We start from the raw sequence: 19,101 nt of genomic DNA, 5'->3' as shown, positions 1-19,101 counted from the left end.
TCCATCCTATCGCGCTGGGCCTGGCCGACTGGGGAAGGGGAGGGGGTGGTACAGAGGGAGGCTGCAGCGCCGGGATGCCAGGCGAGGCCGCGGGGAGGACGGGCCGCTCTGACTGACTCACCCGCACCCCTCTCCCCCCTCCCCCGCTGGAGCTGGAATTACGTGTCCGCCCTCAGCACTCGGCGGCGGGGAGGCGGGGAGCGCGCCGGGCGGCGGGCATCAGTTGGTGGCGTCCGGCCGGCCGGCGTGGAGCGTGCACAGAGCGCCGGCGGCAGGGGCGAGCGGCGTGCACACAGCGTGCAGTGCACAGCGTGGTGCACGCGTCGGTTAGTGCCGTCTGCCTGAGCTGTGTGAGCATAGCAATGTGGTGATTGGTGAACTAAGCGAGGGAGCCGCAAAACATTCAGTTCTGTTGCTGTGCTGATTCGAGGCGGACTCTCTGAGCTGAGGACAAAGTGTGGTGCGAGGACTGAGTAGAGAGACGTGACTGTTGTTTGTTTGGTACTGGTTACCATGGAAACCGTGAGGGACAGTCAGGAAGGACCGGTGAGTCTGGAGCCAGATGTCTGGATTCAGGATACGCCCATCAGGGAGACTCCTGGGAACACCCCGGAGTCCACCAGGAGTCAGGAGACTCCCGTCAAGAGCCAGGAGAAGGGCGGAGGTCTCCTGGGAAAGCTGCGCCGACGCTCCTCATCCGCCAGCACCACTCCTGTGAAGGTCAGTCACGAGATAAACACCGGCTCGCTGTTGCGAGTTCACACGGACAATCCGTATCCGCCGGTTTACTGTTCACGCCATGTGGCTTTGTGATCGTCTACTGAAGCCAGAACGTTTCATGAGAGCGCAGTTTCTCCCTCAGTCCCTGCAGCGTGATGCACACAAATCCGACTCGGACCTGCATGCCGTGAATTCCAGTGCCGTCTAACGTAAGGTTAGCACGTTAACACCTACAGTCGTCCCTAGGCTACAACCTTGGCATGCGAACGTCTTTCTCACGCCTTTGTTGACCCTATCATATGACAGGGGCGGCGTTTGTTTTCCCCACGCACCCCTGTTTGTTGACTTTTCACGGGGCTCCGCGCCTAAACGAACTCCAGCCATGGAGAGGGGCCGATGGAGGGTGACGGTACCCCTCACCTCCATACCCCATGACGGTCCACTACGGGCCGTATGCAGCTGCAATTACGGCTGATTGCCGTGCCGTTTACAGCGAGCAGCCATCCGGCAGCTATTCAAGGGCAGGTGGTCGGCTATTCCCGTCCCAGACAGGCGCGGGGGACTGAGCGCTCGGATGGCCTGGCCCCCGTGGTTTTCCAGCCAGTTTGCAGCCCACCAACAGCTCCCACTGTTGCCAAAGCCGCCGGGGTGACGTGTGCGCTCTGGTTTGGCACGAGACCTCTTTGTGGCACCCGATGATGTAATGTTATTCTGTAGCCGGAAATAATTTGTCTGTCTTTGTTTGCTTCATTGTGGTGCTAGGTACTTTGATCTAAACTTACATATTTTGAGGGGATGGATGGTGGAAGTAAGTACAACGACCACGGAAACTAATCGTTTAAATTTTTTTTTTTTTACTTATACATAAACGCAGTTTGCCGTTGGCGGTTCGGCGGTCATGCATCCCATCCAGGGTTGTATACCACTCAATCAATAGTAATCAATTCAATCACGACAAATTTGGGAAACCAATCAAATCAATCAAGTCAGAGCAGTGTTCCGGAATTGATTCAATCGACTCAAACGCGACAATGAAAGGAATCAATCAACTCAATCAAACGACTCAAACCAAGACATACATTAGGTTTTTTGCCCCACCAACTTGGAAAAGTGTCCATAGCAGTCTGGTGTACCTACCTACCTACCTACCTACCTACCTACTAGAGTTGCAAAATTTCCCTACCGCACTACCGGCATGCCGGTAATTTTTCACTACCGCAGGTTTATTCGTGGTATCTGGCATGTCTTGCCGGTAGCATGCCGGTATTTTTGATTTTGTGCAAAAAAAAATATCAGCAAATGATTCAAACTTTGGACACTAAGAGGCTCTCAAATTGTAGTAACAGCAATATTAGCCACTGAAAGATACATTTTGTGGGAGAAGTTCCATTGCTAAGTGTAGGCCCACATGGACCTCAGCATTTCACACAATTCACAGGCTTGGTTATAATTAGAATTGTCAAGAATCTACTGTGGTCTATAAAAGGAAGAATACTCATTCATGTTGCAAAAGCATGATAAACTAGTAAGTCTAATGGTAGGTAATACGTATATCACAATAAAATAAAATAAATTTTCATGACAACATTCCCTAGGGGAATAGGCAGAATCACAACACCAAAAAAACACAATGTTTGGAAACTGGCCTTGAGTCCTGAGATCCTGAGATGTGGTCTGAGAAACTCTACAAAGAATTTCACACTGAAAATCCAGCTGAAAAGGCAGGTGTTAGGTAGCCCTAAGCCTGACTTTGGTCCCATAATTAAATGAAAATGGATTTGAACTGGCATTTTGTCTTATCTTTACAAGAAAACACATCATGCACGCAAAATTGACATAAAGTGGCGCAAACAATTAGACAACCAAGGATTTACTTTTAAGATTCTCTCTCCCCTAATGAATGGATGTAATCTGATGACGTAATATTTATTCATTTACCCTTTTGGTTGAATAACTGAAGAGAAATAAATTTCTTTGTAGTGAATTACACTACAATGTCGATTTCATTATAATATAATATTGGTTGGATAATTTTTATTAATATAATCATTCACGAGGCAGTGGCTTGCAGTCGTTAAACATTTTTTTTGCAGCGTTTTAATCAGCTGGTGAAAAGTCTCTGTTATGGCGCATCTGTTTCGAAATCGATAACCTAAGGTGTTTGTTCCCGCTTGAGGTTGGAGAGAGGATGGAAGATATCGTTTTTATACATATTATTTGGTGACTATTCTCAGGACCAGTGAGTTATTAACACATTTTTTACATGATTCGTATCTTATTCACGAACCAGCAAGCCATAGTTGATAGGAAAAAGTATATGTTGATCTCGCTTCCTCAGTAAGGCAGATGGCCGAATCTGTACTTGTTTACCTATGTTTTGACCATCTAGATTTTAAACATTTGGCTGGTGCCTGCAACATTTTAGGAGAATATGGAAAAGTAGAACACCTGTGAAATGTAAATGTGATTACTGCTCACTGTCCAGTCTTCAAAAACACATTTCAGTAATTCAAGTCCTTTTTGTCCTCACCTTTTTGATGAATGTAATAGTTTTTTTGTAGGCAATACTTCTTTGATTACAGGTGATATTTTAACAGGTTTAGACTGGAATTGAGTTTCAAAATTGTGGGTATTTGTGGGGCCAACTTAGCCAAAATCAGCCTGCTGGTATTGGTGGTTGGACAATGGATGGCTGTTGGGTGGGAGGGGTACTGAAACTGCCAAAATGTGGCACTCTTCCAGGGGTAAGCTAGAATCAAGAATGCAGGTTTTTTAGTATGCCGGTAATTTGGCGGTTTTTTTGCTTGGGGCGTGGTAGCATGCCGGTATCCCAGAAAATTTTTGTGGGGCGGGGCGGTGCCGGTAGCAGCCTTTGGGGAAAACTTTGCAACTCTACTACCTACCTACAGAAGAAACATAAACATATTGTCATTTAAAATTATAAATTGCCATGCCATTCAAAGTTTCTATGTAATAAGGAAGGATACCTAGTGATGGACAGGTGGATCATGATATTGAGGTTCAATGGGTAGAATTGGAGCAGAAGTTTCATTTAATGGGTGCAAAATAACCCAGTAGTTGACTCGCCCCTTAACCCAAATCTCCACCTTTCACCTAAAAGTTGTCAATTTAATTTTGGCCATATTCCAACTCCATTTACACTAAATATCAGATATTGCAGTTGAAAGTTGGCTGCTCGGATTTTGGCAGTGTTCGTGATTTGGCCATTTACGCTACACCATGTCTATTTTAATGGATAATATGCATCAATAACGTATTAACCATAGGGAAATAGAAATAAATATCTTACCTGCATGTGACGGTTTCGGTTAGACAGAGACTGACGGGCAGCCTGAAAAATCTTTCCACACAATGTGCATTTGAGACGTGGGATGTTGTCAGATTGTTAAGGAAGAGATTTGAAGTATTTAGCGGTCCACGACTCTGGACGTGGCATGTCAATGTTAGGTACCTATGTGAAGAATTCAAAACACTTTATTGCAATACAATTTGAAACTGTTAGGACTGGGGGATAGGGATGAGGATTAAAATATATTTAAAGGAAATGGAGAGGACAGGGACTCTGGAACCACAGGATGTTTTGCCAATAAGTTTGCTAAGCTTTTATAAATCCTTATTCTACGTCTTTTGATTTTTTGGTAAGATGACGTCATTGATTATGATGTAGTATGGTAGATCATCATAAAATAAATCGGTTGTACAACACCAATTTCGTTTTAATTATTATTTCATTTGAAATAAAACCACTTAGTAATATTCGGTAAAGTATTTTAAGGAAAATGACATATATTTAATATGTTATGCTTAGGCTCTCAGGAGAAAAGGATCAACAAACGTTCTGCTGCAAATAAAACAATGCAGCGAATTAGCTATTGATTAGGTACGTAAACGTTATTAGCGAGACGAAAACGGCGCTTTTGTTTCAGTTATTTTTGTAGTGGTTTCAGATATTTATAGAAGGACGCCATTTAATTGCGTCCCAGAAAAGCTATTTCTGGCACCTAAAAGCTGACTCGCCCCAAAATTGGTCCTCAGCACCTATTTGGTGGCTACCAGCACCAATCATGGAAAATGACCTTAATTAGCTGTTTCTGGCACCTATTCATCGGTACGCCTTACTCTTTTTTCTGAATCTGGCACCTAAATGCTGAGCGTAGCACCAATCTAGTAGAAAAATGAACTACTGGCTGGTAGAATCATGTTGTTCTGGTATAATGACCCCTGGAGTCTAGCCTAAAGGTTGCCAGTGCAGCTACACTCTAAGACAGCCCCGTAGTGATCTCAGCATTGTATATGACGTTTAAGTAAGCAAATAATATTGATTTGTTTGATAAAAAAACAATGTCATTTAAATATTTAAAAGCATTTATTTGTAATGCTTAAAGGGAAACATTTTTGTGAGTAATTGTCTCGATTTTGACCATTAAAACGGTAATTGTATTTTTTGACGTCATCAAATAGCTCCAAAAAAAGAAATGTAATGTTTTCATTCCGTTCAAGGCCGCTGAAGAAACGCGGGATCTTGCGTGGGACATTGTCCGTTGTTTGCCGCGCAGAGTTGTGCCGTGGTTGTGCCTTTTTCATCCGTTTCTTACTTATGTCATATGTGTGCATGAAGCTTTGATTTTGTTTTTGGCTATTGTGTGGCCGGTCAGTCAAACGCCCCTGTAGAAACCGGATGCTGCGTTTGATCGAGATGGAGTCAGACGATGATTGCAGAAAGCTAATAATATTGAAAAGAGGGCCGGTTGCGTGGCATGTCTGTTCAGAGTTTACATTTTGCTTTACTCCAGTTTATGACCTGAGAGCCTGGCTGGAAGTGACGGATCCAAACTTTTCACGTTAAAATGGCTGAGGGTGCAATAATCTCTAGTCTCTACATAGCGGGCTGGTATAGGAGCGTCTTGCTATGCTGCACCATAGCTGGCTAGTGATTCTCTTTTGGCTAGAAATGGCATTAATCATTATCTCCACTGGCGAAAATGGTACTTAACATCACAGAATGCAACATTCATGTTTGTTAGGATACATAAAATCAGGAAGATTACGCGAATTAGGTAGGCAAACGTGGAATAAAATAGGTGCTGGATGTTTTGGTTTTGGTGCTGAATCAGCAAACAGCAAATACGGAGTTCAACTAGACGATCTGGCAACTTTAGGCTGTGTGGAAGCAATTAGGTGCCAGATTCAGATATTAGGGTCGAATAAGCATTTTGGGGCTGATCAGCAATTAGGTGCCAGAAACAGCTTTTTAGGGACCAGAAACAAATATTCCCCTTTATAGAATTCAGTGGGTTGTTTCTGTGGAGATGTGAATTATTAATTTATACACTTTATTAGTATATAGGGCCTTGCACTTTACCATCTGGATTAAAAAAAAAAAACGTTTCCTGCTGAGTGCAGAAAGGTAGGTAGGTGCATCGCCAGGCTCTATCACCAGGATTGGAGCAGTTATTGCAGTTGAAAGTCAAAGTTGGCTGTTCATGTTTGGGCCCTGTTCTTTATTTGGCCATCTACCCCATATTGCAGTTGTGATGACAAGCTGTTTTCAGTGTAGTTTTGTGATCTTTGATGTCATCAATTGGTGTCATTATTTTTCATCAACTAAAACTTAATTGAACTTTCCATTCAATCGACTCAATCATACGAGTCACTCTAATTTTCGGGAATCAAATCAGTCAACCAGTCGCTAAAGTCAAACGAGTCAGTCAACCAGTCATCTCGAAAAGTCAATCGACTCAATCCAATCAACTCAAAATACGCGTTGAAACAAATCAATCAATTCAATCGACTTGATTGGTATACAACCCTGATCCCATCCCATGCGGTACATCAATGGTCCGCGCGACCTGCCTACGCTAATGAACGGTCATTGGACATTGGACAAGTCCTTTGACCGACCAAGCGTGATAGAGAGAGCGGACAGAGGGACTCACATAGAGGCCACCAGGCCGTCACGGGACACGACACGGGGCTGTCACGTGGCGGCACGGGGCTGTCAGGTGGCGGCACGTACAGCTGTGAAGTGTCACAGGCAGAAAGAGTGCGCCACGTGAGGGAAGTGCGGTGCCACGAGAGCAGCTGCGAGGGTCACGATATAGTTCAGCATGAGGTGGATTGTGACGGTTGTCATGTGGAGTCTCCCAGCGCCATTGAATGATCTATGGTCAGTGGCCTATCTCTCCCTGGCGCCCTGGCAGCACGTATAGACAGGGAACCGTGATACAACTTACAAGGCTACCTGGCCTTGGTAAGACCGGTAATCGGCGGGCTTCCCATGCGCCATGCGGGTCACCTCGTGGATCTGAGCGTGTCCAGTGGCAGTAGCGGGAGATCGGACGGGAAAACTGCCACCGGTGCCGTAACTAAATGGACACATCCTGACCACAACGCGGCTGGGACAAATTGTGCATGTTGGCTTCAATGTTCGAATGATTCAATGCATTTTTCTTTTCTTTCTTTTTTACCTTTTTAAGCGTCGGTAGGTAGGCATTTGTAATAAATAATTACCTTTGCATTAAATTCTTTCTTCGCCTTAGAAAAGACATCTTTCATTCGTTACATACCTACCTACGCATCTCGCAAGGGAGTGCCTGAGATGATAGGTAGAGAAGCTGCGTGTTGCAAATGTTTTGGTACTCCTACATCATTTTCTACCCTAGCAACTGTAACGCGTTTGCCCCAATTACTTACCAACCGTAACAAAGGTACCTATTACAGGCATTTGTTCTTATTTTATGTGCATACGGGAGCGGGTTGGCTGTAGGAGCAGTCAGATTGGTGAGCTCATAACCTGCCAATGTGCTTTGTCGTTTATTCCGGCGGCTTGTAGGCTTTCTAATAATGTAAATGCTGTAAGTAAATTGAACCACATACGTGTTATACATTGAGCAGGGACAAAGAGGCTGAGTTTTCCTGTTATGCAGAGACTAGCGGAATAACCACAAACAAAGGAATGACTTCAGTTCAACGTCGTCACGGCATAGACGGTGACCCTACTTTTGTTAAGAAGTTTGCGTTATTGTGTATATGGCATGCTACCTATCTTGCAGAGCGTAAACTGAGCACAGCTAAACGAAGCTAAACTGAGCTGAACTAGTTATAAGCATGCTGCCTATTTAAGTGACGTATGGCCCAAAATCCAACATTTTATAGTGCCTATACTTCTCACCTGGTGATGCCCCTTTGGTGTGGAATTCTGCGATAGCTACCGATAGGCAACTAACTATGCTCGCTACAGTTTATTCCAGGTAACTCTTCAGGCCATTCCAAGGATTTGTGTGCGTCTTGCGTACCCAACACCGGGCTGTGATTCAATCCACAAACCGGTTTTTGAGTCCACTGTTATCATATCCGAATATGATTCAGCGCAGGAGTCGATCTGATGCCTGTTTTTTATCACGCTGACCTGGCCGTTTTGTGAATCAGCAGCCAAACCGGTCGGCTAGTGGTTTTATATAATTAGCGCGTTAACATTGGCCAGTCATCCTTCCGAGAGCCGAGCTGTCCATGCACGTAGGTCGTGCAACTGGAGGAGGCTATAAGGCATTGAGGCTATTGAGGCGAGGTGAGCCCATAGGCGCGGGAACCCGGGGGGGGGGGGGTGCAGTGGGGGCAGCTTGCCCCCCCCCCAAACTCTGGGGCCGTGGACAACTTTAAGACGGAACATCACACTTTTTTGCAAATGTTTTCTTCTTTGTTGAAAAAGCCAAGGGCCAAAAAATAAGTGACCTAAAACATGCGAGAAAACTAGATTTGGGGTACCCTAAGTTGATCTCTATTATGGTGTGCCCCCCCCCCCCCAGTCTGAAAGCATATAAGTTCCCGCGCCCCTGTGTGAACCTCCAGTAACTTCATGGCTCATTGTAGCTTCACGGGATGCGTTTACTCGTAACGGTTATAGTAAAGCGTCTTCAGCATGGTGTCCTGGTGTCCCTCATAGGTCTACAAGTAGTTGGGTTTTACTCTGTAAGAATCTTGGGTTTTACCAAGTTTGAAAAATGCCGAATGCTGAAGACGTTTTTTCTCTCTTACTTTCTCTCTTACTTTCCCTCCTTATCTCTCTTCTCTCTCTCTCTCTCTCTCTCTCTCTCTCTCTCTCTCTCTCTCTCTCTCTCTCTCTCTCTCTCTCTCTTTTCTCTCTCTCTCTCTCGCTCTCTCTTTCTTTATTTACCTAACATAAATCATTGCAGCTACATAGTAATAATACACGAGCACAATAACTATGCAAACTTATATGAACGCATGTTTGTATAAACTCACCTACATTTCATGTTTCTAGTTACCAGTAGCGCTTAGTCATGGAGATATGACATGACTATGCGATGCTTTCATTGACAAAAAGTGTGTCGCGATGCAGCAATATCACAACAATCGATGTGTAACCGTGGCGACACTCCCCGCCCCACCGACCTAGCTTGCATGGCAAGGCCGCAGATTATTCCCGAATACCATTTCCATTTGTACTAGCACCGGCCTGGCCCATCGGGAAATCCTCAATGCATTGCAAATGCGCTGGGTCGGCTTGTGACGACCCCAGGATTCCCGCCTATTAATATCGAAGGGGTTCAATGCGCCCCCAGTTCTGTAAGCTCTCATTCATCATACGATGTCATCCATCTCTCATCCAGACGGGCTAAGCCACCACTATTTGCAGGCCATCAGTCAAACTGGTGAGCTTTTGAGGGTGCGTTTATAGCCCCATAAGCTGCACTCATTTGTTTGCTGCAGCCAAAAATGTGAGCCTTTTTCTCGGTGACCCGTGACCGGGGTCGTTACCCTGCGTTACGTACTTTTTTCTCTGCCGTGCTGCCCTCACACCACGGTGGCACCTGTGCCGATGCTCCGTGGTCTCCTCCTTCTCCCCCGCGAGGCTGGGCCGGTATTTTTACCTCCCCTGTTTTGCCGCCCGGCCCGTCTCGGGTTCTTTCCCGCTGACGGCCCGCCCGGCCGCCGGCGCGGCGGCGGACCGGCCCGGCCCGGACCGGGCGGCGGGCGGTGAGCCGGCGGAGGCGGTGCCGGCCGGGCGGGCAGCAGTCGCGCGACAGGTGCTGGGCGGTGAAGGTGTGTGTCTCCGAGTGTCTGTGTGCCGGCGCCCGGCGCGCTCTCTCGGAGTTATGAAGGGCGTGTGAGTGTGGACGAGCAGTACGACGTGAGTGCGCGTAGAGTGCAGTTCGCGGTAGGCCAACTGGCAATCTCCGCCCTTGCGTGGGTGCATGTGGAGGTAATTGATAAACTGCGTGAGTGGTTTGGTGTGCAGCTTTGCAGTTGGTCCGACGGGTGACGGATCGTCCTGCTGAGCTGCGCACTGGCGCGCTGCAGCGACACACGCAGTGGTGCTTTGCAATCAAATTGCCATCAAATTAGCACATCCGAGTTTGGCAGTGTGCAGGCCTGTCGCGGGGCGCCGGTCGCCGGCATCCGTCCCCGCCGGCCCACTTCCCCAGCCCCCCCGGCGGCGCGGTCTTCCGCTTCGGCGGTGCCGTGTTGTCCAGCCGGGCTTATTGACCCACAAAGGCAGGGCTTCACTGATAGGCTCAACACGCTTTCCTGAGGGAGGCATCTATGGAGCAGCCGCGGTGTCGGGCTGGACATCACAGGACCGGTGGGTCCAGTATTGGCGGCACCGGTGTTATGGCCATACCTTAATCACACAATGCCGCCATCCTCTGGCATTTGATGGTAGCGGTATGACGCCAACTTCACCATTAATCACCCCATCATTTGTCTCCCAAACTAAGGCGCCGCTGCCGGGGCAACCATCTGTATTGTGCGCACTACAAAGAGCCGTCGTTCCCCGTTCGCTGGTGCGGCCCGGCTCGACACCGCGGCACTCTGAACCGGTCCAACGCGACAGAGCGGGTTACAGAGCGCTCCCGGACGAAAGGGGAACAATACGAGGCCTTGAGACAGCCAGCCTGACGGGTTTCGCGCCCGTGACGTGACGCGCGCGCTGCGTAACGCGGCCGTCACGGGCCGGCTGCCGGCGGTCGTCACAGACCGCCTACGGAAGGCGGATCCGGAGGCGCCGCCGCCTTAGGCGAATGACGAGACTGTCGCAACAGGCAGTGTGCGGCGCATTTCTGCTTTTCCAGAGCATTCCACCAATTTGGAAACCAGACTTTCGCAATGGTAATGATGGGAAATGTGCGGAAGCCCGATCGTCCTTGTTATAACATCACTGATATTTTGTTCATAAAATCGCACAGAATTTTCGCAGCCTCACAAGTGGTCGGCCATTTGTGATTTGTGTCTTCACCCGGACAGCGGACTTGCAATATCCGGTGTTTTAACCCGGCCTTTGTCTGCACCTGCCGAACTGAAGCGCCGACGTGGCTCGCCCCTGATCGTGTCCACCTCATATCGTCCTATCTCGGCTCATGCTGCTGTGTGATTGGCTTGATTCCGTGACGACACGAGTTCGTGACGACACTCCGTGGCGTCACGACACACGCCGTGACGGGGTGTCACCTGCGAGAAGATGTGGCGACACACAGACGTGACCCAAGTAACGGCTCGTGTGACGGCCGCCCCGCTCCCGGTGTCCGTTCGTCGCGGTTGCTCTCAGAGGTGGCCCGCTGACGTCATCGTTGCAGCATCTGCTGTCTCGATGGGACACTGGCCGTTTCGGTTCACGGGATACTGAGGAGACAGGTGGCAAGCTGCCCGAATCTGCATTTGTAGAAGCGCGGGGACGGCGGAATGTCGACCGGGATGGCTCGATGAGGTTTGTTTCCGCATCAGTGACTCTGTTTTATGTGGTGTGTCGGTCTCAAACCGCCAGCAATCAGTGGAGCATGACCTCGGCCTCAGCCACGAGGTCAGGCTAACAGCTCTATCGTCAATGGCCGGTCCAAGCCTTTAGGTTGCCATTTGAGGCCATCGGATCTGTTCAGTTCATCTTTGGAGGTCGCCGGGTTCTTGCTGAGGTGGAACGGGAAGGATGCGGGCTTCCCGCGCTGTTACAGGTGGCTGCGGCTGGCTGACCTGACAGCCAGGGTGGCGGTATCGATCGTGTCGTGAAGGGTGCCACTCGGGATCACGTGTGACACGTGACGTAGTCCGACACGCCGTGACAGATGGGGAGGTCTGTCAGTCTGTCAAATGAAGTAATGTTAGGCTGAAATAATAAATCGTAAACTTTCCGTAGCTGGACTACATCAAGCTTTGGCTTTAGCATCAATGCTAAGCTCTTTCCTTTTTTAATTTTCAATCATTGTGCCCGCACAAAGTCCAGCTCCGGACGCACCCGTTTGCGGTACCGGTGCTGCTGACACTGACATCGTTTCCGTGACTTCGTCTGGCCTCTGTCGGCTGCACTGACGGTTTTCCTCTGTCGTGACAGCCGCCGGTGATGGCAGGGCCGGGTCCGCGACCGCGCCGACCGGCTTTCACGTCCGCCCGGGTCGTCGGCCCCGTCGACCGCGACGTTAGGGTGTGGTCGACGCCCCGATGACGCGAGCCGACGGCCGACCGACGGCCGAAGACGGACGGCCGCGTCGGCGGCTCGTCGTTCGCACCACCGCTCATCTCTCTATCTCGGCACGGTGCCGGCACGTGGGGCGGTCCGTGAGTCACGTCAGTCGCACAGGGTGAGCGGTGTGCTGTGGCCACATGATGTGTGAGCTGACGTCAGATGATAGTTTGGGTGATGTGTTAGCATTGTTACAGTCGCTAAGCGGACATAAAATGGTGATACCATGTTGTTCGCTGACAATTGAGTGTCAAGTTGAAGACAACATATGACCACAACTAGAAATCGCTTCCTCACCGTGTCACCTTGGATAACGGCGTTCAGCCTTACATCACACGCAAGACGCGACCGTGCTGTTCCGACGGTGATGGTCTGTTTTGACGTTGGACCGAGACGTAATGGACTTTGGCTGCATACCGTACTGCTGTATCACCGTGTGTCTTAGTCGTGCTCTGTCGCACGAAAGAGACAAGAGCGCGACAAGAGGCGCGGAGACGCCAGGAGACACGGCGGGATGCGCTCTGACAGGGCGTGGCACGCCATCAGTCACGGCGACGTCGGTTGTTTTCTCATGTGAGGTGAAAGTCGCCGATTTGCCGGGCACACTTGACGAGACACGGGGGAAATTAATATTTCAGAGGGTCGCGCCGCCGGTTTATTTGGCCCCCGACGATCAACTTTCATTTTCCGGTTCTAGTCAATGGTCGCCATGCTGCCGGGGCAGAGGCCAGGGAGGACAGGGAGGGAGAGAAAAGCTGCCGAGGGACGGGCAGGAGACGTGGGGTCGTGTTTCACTGACGGGGTGGCAGTGACCAACCCCCGGCGAGGGCCCTCTCTGGCGGAAACACGCCGCTCCCACGGCCGGCTCCGGTGTCACTCGGTGGTTATGTAAACCCCAGGTCATGACCTTGTCAAACGCCGCGCTGGCCTGCGCTAATCGGCGCCCCACTGGAGGCTGATCACCTGTCGACCTCTTCACCTGTTCGTGGCCACCGTAGACCGACCGAGACCGAGGTTCAACTGGCTCCGGTAACCAGTTTGGACCCGTCTACCTTGGTGACGGCCTGGTCCGGTCCCCGCCCGTCATTTGCAGAGCTCCGCTAGCGGCCGGTCTGTCATTCGGCCGGTCTGCTGTCGGCCGGTCTGTCATTCGGCCGGTCTGCTGTCGCTCGGTCTACTGTCAGTCTGGTATGCCTGTTGTCCGGTTCCACGCCCAGCGTCAGGCGCGCGGTGCCTGCTTTTCTGTCATATACCTGCCCGCCAGCTGTAGCGACAGGTCTCAGCTGCTATGTGACATTTCCGAGCAGCAGGATGTCGCTTTCTCTTTCTCTACAGCCGTCGGCGGCCGTCGTCTACCCTTTGCGTCGCCAGCGACGCAGCGCGGTCGACACTGCACGCGATCTGGCAGCTGCCGCCACATGTGGGCCGCCGTGGCCGCCGCCGGCTGACGGCACCGGCTGGTTGCAGGCCGATCTGCGACGTGTCTAGCCGACCCAGACTGTCACACAGTCTGCACACCACCCTCCCTCCCGCGCGCCCCTCGTGTGGTGCCGCGCGACTCATCGACAGCCCGTTCTCCTAAGAGCGGGCGAACGCGCGACCCGATTTCGCGTCGGTTCTGTAACTGCATGACGTCATTTTGCGCCGTGTCGACAGTCGCGGTGCGCGTGCGGCGCTGGTGCCCTGTGCTGGTGACGTCACAGACGCCCGTCATCGAGCGAGGGCGAGGGTGATCGGAGCGCGTGCCCGACTGGCTCGGGATGACCTCTGACCCCACGCGTGTCGCTTCGTTCGTCTTTGAGCGTGTCGCGCTCTGTGACGAAGCACTCTGTTTGGTTTATCCTCTGCTTTGTCAGCGCGTGCCATTTCCATCTGTGTCTCCTCGCTATTCCAGGCTCTGGATTTGGGCTCAAGCTCTAAGACTGTATTCAGACGGGCAAACACTTGACTCTCCCTTCAGCTGTTCAACTATGTCAACATGACTAATCGTTACTACGATCGGTTCGCCGCTCTCAAAGCATAACCCGAGGTTCATCGTTACGCCTCTCTGTCACAAAACCACGACAGTCACGCATCACACACATCACATTACCTCCCACATCACCGCACACGACCACGTCAGTGTGGCGCCGGTGCCGTGAACCGTCTGATGTCACCGGTCACGGGCACTGTCCCCACAGAATGCCGAGCCGCGATCCCCGGCTGCGATAGGCCGCATGCAACACCGGCCGCCGGACGTGGTGACGAGCCCGCACGCAGCTGACGCGTGGTGACCGGGCCGGGGTGAGCGGTGGTGCTGGGTAGAGCTGGTGAAGGTGGAACGTGATGTCGGGAAAGGTCAGCCGGCTTGGTGACCCAGTGACTTTTTTGGGCTATACCGACCGACATCAAAGCGTGTTCGATGGTGCGTGAATAACCCAGATTTGGTACGGAATTCTGTGATGTTTGTCCAAACTGCAAGGATTGAGGAAACGCTGCGCTCAATTCCTACAAGCATAATCACTTGGCTTGTGGAATGCGGAGCACCCCAGTCACACTACAGGCCATGCGACCTCTCCTCCTGGAGGCCATCTGATCCCAGACCTGCTTACGGGCCATACTTGTTTGGAGAGACAACGGAGTGTCTGTCTCCGCCACTTCCTCCTGAAAGACGACTCGCCGGAGCCGTCCGCTGGCGCGACCTGCTCCGTGTCTCGCGGTGCAGCGGCTATCTTGGGAGCCGGAAGCAGCCGGTGTCAGATCTCTCGTCGGAAGGCATTCAGTGGTGATGGCTCACCTGTTGACAGGTCTCTGTCACAGCTCGACTGGGCGCGGCTGTGGATCGAATATCTCTGCGGTGACTTTGTCAAATATCGCCCTCGTTTCTGCTGTCACAGATTTCGCTCATCGTCGCTCGACATAGTATATTTTTGGTTTGATTCGCTGAACCTACGTATGACCTTCAAGCTGTAACTGAGCTCAGTCATGGATTGAAATAGGCCTGTCCGACCTTCGGTCACAACTGTGACTCGAATTGGTTATGGACATGAGTAACAGGGCGTGGCCAGGTCCAGCCGTGGCTGGTGTTAGCGCACCGTCAGCACTGCAGTCTCCGACTCCGACCGGCGCCGGCGGAGGAGAGCGCAAAGGCCACTTTCTTCCTCGCCCTCTTCGATCAATTACGGACGGTTTTTAACCGAGCTGGCACACAGCGCGCACAATGGATTCGAAAGGGATGCCCTGCTGGGAATTGGAGTAGTTTTTGCTCTGACCCGCCTCACAGCAGGCGTGAAACTCGATTGTTGTGTCTGTGAGGAAACATTAAAAAATGCGTGCACGATGATTGGCCTAGTTTGACTGAACGATTGAACGCTCACGCTGAGGAACGCTAATTGGTGTTCAACGTAACAAAATATACCACTAACCTATGTCAATCTTTCTCAACAGATTGCAGAAACAAAATAATTTATTTGAGTGAAATTTGTATAAGCGCCGCAGATAGTGTTGATTCAAATGAAGATGGATGCCTAAGATTTATAAAAGCCGGTCATTTGGCTTTACCAGTGTGTAAGCGTTGAAACTCGCTGTAAAGTGAAGTTCGGTGAACTGCAGTGGTCAAGATGCAGTCGGTCTTCACGAAGGATGAAACTCTGATGAGTCACATAGGAAGGACGCCCCAGGCGGTGCGGACCTTCATGCTGAACAAGGCCCGCAAGATCCGTCGGAGTCGGAGCGCCTCACAGGTGAGTTTCTGGGTGGTTTAGAGAAGCTGGAACTAAAGCTGAACCCTTGCCCCCTGTTCAAGTGCCGTTAGGTATAGATATGTGAGTGTTTTAGCAGGTCTTTGTGAGACATGTGTTCCAAATATTCGGGATTCGGCACTGGGCTAATGGAGATTAGGTGCATTACATCGAGTTAGACATCTGTAAGATTTTTTTCATATGTGGTCGGCATTGGAGTTCCTATTAAAGATTCTTGTTTTTAGCATTGTTTTACATGCCGGAAGAGTTCTGAATCGATGCTTAGCGTGTCACTGTAACATGCTGCGAAGTGTTCCCAGCATTAAGTGGTTTCCATGAAACTCATTTACATACGGTTTCATTGTGGAATCGCACACATTCTTCCATATTCAGGGTTTCTCACGATCTGCAGCATCGCCCTGTGCTTTGTGATAGTATCGTCGACCACAAAGCCGCCGAGATACTCTCTGATTCCTATGGAGGTCGGAATGCGGCGGCCGACGGAGCCTCCTTCCCTCACGCAGCTCGGCCGCAGGCCAGCCCTTCCCAGGCTGGATCAGACGCCGCGGGAGCATCCTGCGGCCGGGACGGCGTCAGCAGTATGCAAAGTGTTGGAACGCTTTTCGATAGTTGGTGCATGGTCTGGGAAAAATGTAGGGATACGTAATCAGTTACAAACGAGCTCGAATCGAACACGATAAACATACTCACTGCTGCCAAATCATGGACTTGATGTCTAAAATGTATTCCTCCCTCCCTCTCCCCTCTCCCTCTCCCTCTCCCCCCTCTCTCTCACTGTCTCGAACGCACATTGGCGTTCGTTGTATCCGTTCCAAGTATCATTACTTTAGCTTCTACTCCCTGTCTTTTTTCCTATCATTCAAATTGTACTCCTTGCTTATGCCTCACACAGATAGTTGCCTATCAGCCCTTCCGGTCGGTCAGTGCAGGCCCAGCCGCCGCCCCGTGTGACTTGTGAGAGCGCCACTGGAAAGTGATCACTGACCGGCGACCGCGATCACTTTCCTCGGCACTGCCCACCGGGTATTGTTCCACGCGAGGCCGGATTGTTCGCGCTGTGTCGCTGTCTGAGATTGTTCACGGTGTGTCGCTGTGGGGGATTGTTCACGACCTGCCGCTGTCTCTCCCGTTCGGGTCGCTGTATCATCAGCGGTGGGACGGTTCGCGACCGGAAGAGAGATGCCATCACGTCTGCTAATGGGCTCATTATGTTCGGCTGAAATCGTCATTTGTCAATGCGGTGCTTCTTAGTTCTTATTCGCCACCTTGACTTTTACCTGTTGCATGGTATTTCTCAGAGGTGCAATGCATTTACCTCTCTGATGATTGGTTACAAAGTGCAGCTTTTTGAAAACGTTTATTGATTGGAATAGAAGGATTATCGAGCTCTCACATAAATCAAATCCATGCAGTAGCATTTGTGATTAAACTGCGCCCTTTTGACGAGGAAAGGATACTGACGGAAGCACGCCCGAAACGACGGGGGTTCAGATAGTTACGATCTCCACTCCAGTGTTGCTGATTACCTTCACAAACTATCCACCATGGGGAGCAGGCCGCAGAGACGGTTGGGCCGCCTTTCTCCCAGTGTGGGCATACATTTGTGAAAATTATGCTTGTGGTCCAGCTGTATTGCATAATCTCCCTGAAAACAAACCAAACGAACTATTGCATAATAACGGAACTTCAAACAGGGTCTTTGTATCCTGCGCCACATGCTCTACCGTGGGAGTAAACGTCAAATACAAGATACCTACTTCCAGCAGCTCGTTTCTGAAAAGACGTTCTTTGTTACTGGAAGGAGATTTCTAACATTTTTTCCGATCGCCCTCTCGGACGAATATTTTCCTCTTCTGGCCGTTTTCCTGCATCCTCCGTTCGCTATTCACATGGCTTCAGCTTCTCGTCGATGTTCTCAGTTGTCTGTATGCTTTGATGTAGAGGCAATCCCTCGAGAAACCGCTCGTTAGCGGTTCTGGCTTGGTTTTTCTTTCGTTTGGCTTTTGATTTAATGCCACAGTGCTCTTCCTTTCACCTACTATGTGTTCACTAAAAATTGAGACAAAGTTTAGCAGGCTGTATCTTCGGTAAAAATGTACCGATTTAAACAAACGAGGCATTGTTGTAATGCACATTGCATCTGCTGCAAGCCGTAGACCGTCAACAGATTTGCCTGATTCCCGTAGGTCATTTTTTGGACATTTTCTTGGAAGTGTTTTCACAAGCTCTGGCACCAGTGGACCGGGAATTTGGCCAATTCATGGTGGTAACGAGCAGCCAGTTGATGTTTTGTATCAAATTTAAAGACACCAACATACGTTATAGCCTTCGGCAAATCACATTAGATACTCATTTGTTGAATTTCAGTCGTGGCAAATTGCTTATCGGGCCTTGTTCCAATCATGCAATTTTTACATCGGCCGGGCTCCTCAAGGCGCCCCTTGGTTAGTGTGCTGGCGCGAGGTCGGACCAGAAGATCACCTTCTGGTTACATATGTTGTTCTGCATGAACCTCTAGTGCTAAATAATACACTTGGCTCAGAAAGTATCATATTGTAAAGGACCGGCCTGGAGGAATAAAGTGAACTGATGATATGCTCTGAAATAACACATGTGACATGTACCACGGCATCCAGCGTTAGCTTGGATGCTAAATGGACGTTTGCTCTTGTATCATTGATAACATCACTACAGAACACTCCATTAACTAGTTAATTGCCGCCCTTTGACAAAAACATGATTTTTCTTCCTTAAATAGATCGATCTTTTTCTGCAATTTTTGGCCCTTTCTTGACCATTGTATATTTACTTCTCTTGCGTTATGTTGTTCTCAGTCGCTTCGAGAAATCATTTACGCCAGCTGTAACTCAGCCTAGCCTCAGGTGTGATACATGTTCTTCGCTTAGGCACAGTTAATACCTTACTGATCAACAACATTGCGCCGTGAGGTGCCAAAAAGCCCCTCACGTGCAATTTCGGGGCCCCGACCTTTCCTTAGGTCAATATCTTCACATTTGCACCACTTCAGATTTTCTGACTCCCACACCCACTAGAACTTTCGTCACACCATACGGTATGTAACTAATTTCAACATTTTAAGCTTTCATTAGGTATTTGTCGTGCCAGACTCTCCCATTGACGTACTAT

The 19,101-nt window shown here is 49.9% G+C and overlaps 1 protein-coding gene across 4 annotated transcripts in view; it reads left to right on the top strand.

The window, feature by feature from the left end:
* The first annotated feature begins 221 nt into the window (after nucleotides 1-221).
* LOC122378746 (SAM and SH3 domain-containing protein 3-like) overlaps nucleotides 222-19,101 on the top strand; it is a 65,876-nt gene continuing 46,996 nt past the window's right edge. Inside the window, exons 1-2 of one of the 4 annotated variants that reach the window (XM_043360202.1) lie at nucleotides 9,771-9,804; nucleotides 15,641-15,936. In XM_043360202.1, the coding sequence (XP_043216137.1) occupies nucleotides 15,814-15,936 (123 nt within the window). In that variant the 5' untranslated portion in view covers nucleotides 9,771-9,804; nucleotides 15,641-15,813. Of the gene's footprint in view, nucleotides 721-9,770; nucleotides 9,965-15,640; nucleotides 15,937-19,101 lie in introns of those variants that run through there. The other 3 variants (XM_043360204.1, XM_043360203.1, XM_043360201.1) reach the window with 3 other exon arrangements.

The sequence above is a fragment of the Amphibalanus amphitrite genome, unplaced genomic scaffold (assembly GCF_019059575.1).
Source record: "Amphibalanus amphitrite isolate SeventyFive unplaced genomic scaffold, NRLGWU_Aamphi_draft 000064F_arrow, whole genome shotgun sequence".
NCBI lineage: Eukaryota > Metazoa > Arthropoda > Thecostraca > Balanomorpha > Balanidae > Amphibalanus > Amphibalanus amphitrite.
This window is presented reverse-complemented; position numbering and strand designations above follow the sequence as displayed.